The sequence below is a fragment of the Lissotriton vulgaris genome, chromosome 11 (genome assembly GCF_964263255.1).
Source record: "Lissotriton vulgaris chromosome 11, aLisVul1.2, whole genome shotgun sequence".
NCBI classification, from domain to species: Eukaryota; Metazoa; Chordata; class Amphibia; order Caudata; family Salamandridae; genus Lissotriton; species Lissotriton vulgaris.
In genome coordinates this window covers 255,953,455-255,958,664 of record NC_141699.1, presented here as the reverse complement: position 1 = coordinate 255,958,664, position 5,210 = coordinate 255,953,455, and the positions used below count along the sequence as shown (strand labels likewise).

The 5,210-nt window shown below is 46.3% G+C and overlaps 1 protein-coding gene across 1 annotated transcript in view; it reads right to left on the bottom strand.

Moving 5' to 3' along the window:
• Nucleotides 1-4,964, bottom strand: part of LOC147679605 (2'-5'-oligoadenylate synthase 1-like) — a 146,129-nt gene extending 141,165 nt beyond the window's left edge. The window contains exon 1 of the mRNA XM_086943178.1: nucleotides 4,217-4,964. Within this exon, the coding sequence (XP_086799304.1) occupies nucleotides 4,217-4,429 (213 nt within the window). The 5' untranslated portion in view covers nucleotides 4,430-4,964. The remainder of the gene's footprint in view (nucleotides 1-4,216) is intronic.
• Between the last annotated feature and the right edge of the window lie 246 nt (nucleotides 4,965-5,210).

Sequence of the window (5,210 nt, the reverse complement as noted above, 5' to 3'; positions counted from 1 at the left end):
ACATGGACTTCCAGACATCTCTGACGCTGCTCGATGATCCCAGCAAAGCTGAGACCCTTGGTGGACACGAGAGACTTGGGACCGGACCTCCTGGACATCCTGCATTTTGCTAACTGCATCGACTCCTGAGGTAACTCGAAGTTGTGCATTGGGGTACGAGAAGCCCCAGACCCGAACACCATTTGCACCGAAGCTCAGCCCTGCACACTCCCCGAGTGTCCCGTTGGGCCCGCTCTTGCATTTCATCTCGACGCACCTTCCCGGTTCCTTGCCTGTTGGCTATTGAGCCCCCGGAGGACTCCATTTTGAAATCAACTTGCTTTCCTGGTTGCTTCAGGCTTGCTCCAGATTCCCTCCATAGGAGAAGCGCCACAGACCTTGCTGGTCTGCACCGAAGCGAATCTTTATCTCCTGCGTGGATTGCGTTTGCCCAGGCAGGTTGAGTCCAATCTGGATACCGACATCGCAGTCAACTAGATCCTTCGTGGGACAGCTCGAATCCAGCTCTTGGTCATCGTCGACACCTCCTGGACCACGTGGCTGCAGAGACAAGCTTCACCTTCTTCACCTGAAATCACCCAACATCGCCTGGTTCCTTCCTGGTCACTGGCTAGTGACCCAGACTCTGTCCCTTCTGCTTTCAGGTTCTTCAGATCTTAGATCCACCCTTGGATCCACCCGGACACTTCATCTGGTCACCTGTAGCACTTCTTTGCAGATCTCCATTGAAATCGATGACAAAACCCGACATCAAAAGACACCTATGCACCCGGCTTCCGTGGGTGAGGTAACACTGGTCCACTGGTAGCACCGAAGTGCTTGGCCCTCCAAGGGTCCTAGTCTAAATGGGTTCCATCGTAGCTAACTTAGAAGTGTCCTTAATCTTTAAAATTGTAACTTGTACTTTTCCCATAGAAAGTCAACGGTAACTCGCGGCTGTGTTTAGACACTGCCCGCGTCTCCCATGGGCCTCCTACTTCCTAACCTTTGGTTGTTTAGAGTAGCTCCAGCGATTCTCAAGGCCCTAGGCCTGCTTTCTAACTCAGACGTGGTTCTTATACCAATATTTTAGTATATGGTTCGTGAGGCCCCTAAGGGCAGAACGTATATTTGTGCAACTTATTGTATGCTAATGAAGTAACTTGTATTGTACTTTTGCCCTGACCTCATAAAGAGTCCAGAGGGGTTGTAGTTAGAATAAATATATATATATATATATATATATTTGATATATACCTTGTGTGGTGTCCTTTCATTTGGTATCAAGGAATTATAAATGGTAAAACAACTAGCTTCACATGCTCTCTGAAGTCTTAGCCAATTGACTGCTGGTCCATGCTACCACTAGGATAGCTTTCTATAAGGTTGACTTTACAACCACCATCAATAAGGGTTTATTAGACTGGTGCATGGTGCCCACTAGAACGAGGTGCCCACTAGGTGCCCACTAGAACGAGTGGACATCATATGCCAGGCTAACTCCTCTCACTCACCTTGCAGACTATATTGTGTGTATGCATAACCTAGTTTCCACATTCCAATGCCTGCACACATGCACTGCACAAATCACTGCCAGTTCAGCATGACGTATTGAAGTATTTTAAGCAGCCAGCATGTTATGCTGCAGTGTGTGTGCAGCCACAGGCCTAATAAAACCAGTGCCACCAGTAACCACATAGGTACCCAGACCCACACTGTTTTTTTTTGCGTGGTGTGTCGGTCACCATGTTGGGTAACTAGACTTAGAGTCCAAGCAATCATGCCGCCGGCACTGTGTGCAGTGCTATGGGCCCAGAGGCTGGAAGAAGGACAAGGCCTTGCCCTTTGGCGGTAACCTGTTCTGGTTAATCGTTGAAACACTTAACTGTTGACTCGCATGAAATGCTGTTTTTCCGTGCGATTTTCATCTCTTTTGGATATACTTTATTTCGGTATTTTAATAAAACCTGTTCTCCCCAGTGTGCAATATGGCGAGGTGCACCTGTTGAAAGTTTATTTACTATGTCATCAATCTCATGCTCGTTGCTCAGGATGTTTGTGCATTGGTGTGGTTACCGTGTGGGGTGCGTGTGCACCCTTCACCCTCATGACACTCATTCTACTGAGCACATGACCACCTACGTAGTGAACGTTCTCCATGATATGAGCCCAGACTATGATGGTGCTACACTAACCGCCATCGTTTTGAGATCTACACTTTCAACACAATATCTACATATTATTTTGTTCTAATATCCTTTACATATTGGAAATTCGGATATAAATCATCGCTACATTTTAGAACCCTAAAGAAGTGTCTTCGGAGACGAAACGCCTTGGCAAAATGACATGAGCGATCTTGTGAACATTGGATTTTAATTGCATCTTTTTTAATAAAGAATTCAACTGTCTTTACAAAAAACAATCTGGACCTGCCATTTTTCTTCAAGTTCTATGGACAATTTGATAATTTTTTTGTATACTAATAGCTATATCGCAATTTGATGTGTGCTGATTCCTTCTTTCTTCTCTTATTTATTTTAAGAGTTTTATATAGCGCTGCTAGACCCGGAGGTATCAGAGCGCTTTAGATGAGGAATTTAGCATTTAGCACATAACAAACGTTACAAAATTTACATGAAAGATCGTTGCGAGGAAGAGGAAAAACAAGGTTATACAAATACATCTAATAGATCATTACAAAAACAGAAGATATTAAGGAGCAATAGGAGCGAGGGAAAAATAGGGGTAAGGGAAAAAAGGGAGAAGGGAAACGTGGGAATGAGTGGGAGCAGGGAGAAAGGAACTGACAAAGGACGGAACAAGACGGCAGGTCAGGATCAGAGGAGAGGGTGAGAAGGAAGATGGGGACAAGAAAAGGGGTTCTGAGAGAGGGAGAGGAGGTAATCGGAGGAAGATATAAAGAGACAGCAGCGAAAGGACGAGGAGTGCCATGCACCAATGTCTGGCTGGGTAGGTGACGGCCGAGAGCGCCAGACTCCTCTATAGCCGAACCAAGCGGCTCCATCGGGCATTGGCCATGTTGTCTCAATGTCTTTACATAAGTTTCCACAAAATTATAGAATTACACCAGTTACAAGTTACATGAAGAATTTAGCATTAAGCATATTACAAACGTTACAAAATTTACATGAAAGATTGTTGCGAGGAAGAGGAAAAACAAGGTTATACAGATACATCTAATGATTAGATCACTACAAAAACAAAAGATATTGAGGTGCAATGGGAGCGAGGGAAAATAGGGGTCAGGGAAAAGGGGGAGAAGAGAAGGGAAACGTGGGAATGAGTGGGAGCAGGGAGAAAGGAACGGACAAAGGACGGAACAAGATGGCAGGTCAGGATCAGAGGAGAGGGTGAGAAGGAAGATGGGACAAGAAAAGGGATTCTGAGAGAGGGAGAGGAGGTCCTCGGAGGAAGATATAAAGAGACAGCAGCGAAAGGACGAGGAGTGACATGCACCAATGTCCGGCTGGGTAGGTGACGGCCACAGGCGCCAGACTCCTCTATAGCCGAACCAGGCAACAATAAAGATGTCAAGATAACTCTGTGATTAATGTTCTTCCTGGAGAGCATGGGAGTTGTGTCTAGTTGAGGTTTTGACTCCTCATTAGGTAGTGCAGAGGGTTAATAAGCCTGTTGTAAATAACATGTACCATGCAGATCAAAAGTGCACATAATGTAAATAGGTTAGTGGGTTACTGCTTTTAAATAGGTCAGTGGGTTACTTCTTTTCTAAGAGACATCCTTTTGTTACAGGTTATAAATTAAAAATCCTAATATAGAACAGTGAATTATTAACTGTCCTCAAAGAACAGCATGCACACTGCAAAGTATAGGTTAGAGCATAGATTAATGTTGCAAAAAGGGTTAATTTGGCTAGAAATGAATTATTTTTATTAAAGAGAACTCCCAATGGTGGTGCTCCATTTTCAAGTCAGAGGTTGTGCTTCTCCAGACCAATCAGTCTTAAACTATACTGCCTACCAGTATGGGTGACGTCACTCCAACACCTTGTAGTCCTGGCTTATGTAATATTTCCTATAGCTGATTTACATGGGTATGATTAATTGTGGGTGGAGCCAGTGGAGGAAGTGAGTGGAGCAGGAAAGTGGATGTGGCCTCCTACAAACATTAGAGCACCTGGACTTCATATTGTACAAAAATTAAGCACTGAATGGCTGACTCGTATTCCCTTCCCTGTGGGAGGAGGACTCACCTTCACCACTTTGTGCACCTTTGTGGTCTTGAAGCAGTTCTCTTTCAGGAATGTCGCGATCCTGTCGATGGCCTCTCGCACCTGGGAGTTGAAGGTCTCGTCGGGCTGCAGGCAGCGCTCGATCCAGGCGTCCAGCTTGTTCGCCGGGGTCTGGTAAAGCTCCAGGATCTCCGTGAGTTGCGCTTGCATCACTGGTACCCGATTCAACGCCATCTCCGCTGCTGCTCACCCGCGCTGTCTCTGTTCAACCAAGGTCTGTCAGGATTTCTCTCATATGACACCTCTATTACTCTCTGATGGTGATAGGGTCTGTAAATCTCTCCGGTGAAAGGGTCTGACACTCTTTCTGTGTCATAGGGTTTGTCACTCCCTCTGGTTCTGCCGGGGTCTCTCAGGTGTCACTGGGTTTTTTCTAGTGACCGCATCTACTGAGCGCTGTCAGGTGGCAAAATCAGCGAGCCCGACTCTCATTAAAGGGTCTCTAACGACTTACGTTCGCTCTGTGCCAAACGTTTTCTCTAGTGACAGGGTCTCGCAAACTCACTCCTTTGAAAAGATGTGCCAGGCTGTCTCGTGAGAGGGTCTCCTAGTCTCTCTCTTGAGATAGGGTCTCCCAAGTCTTTTTTGGTGACAGGCTCTCTCGGACGCTCTGTTATCAGATTCTTCCCCGGGACGGGATCTCCGGAGCTCTCTCTGATTACAGGTGGCTGGTGCGGTGAGATGCTCTCTCAGGCTGTCTCTCAAACTCAAGATGAGATTCGTCAGTGCTCTGCTTTTGAAGCTCGCGGCCAGCCACGCCCCTCAGGGGTTGGCTCGGTAGCCGGGAGCCCTTAAGGCGGACCAGTGAGATGACACATTTGCAAGCAGCACCGACAGACACCCGTGAAAAGAACAAACTGGTCGAAGTCACGCGAATTTAGGGATTCTCATTAAAATAGGACAAAAGCAGACAAAAGGAAGTGTATAAGGTAACCCAAAACTGGTTCAGGGTGCA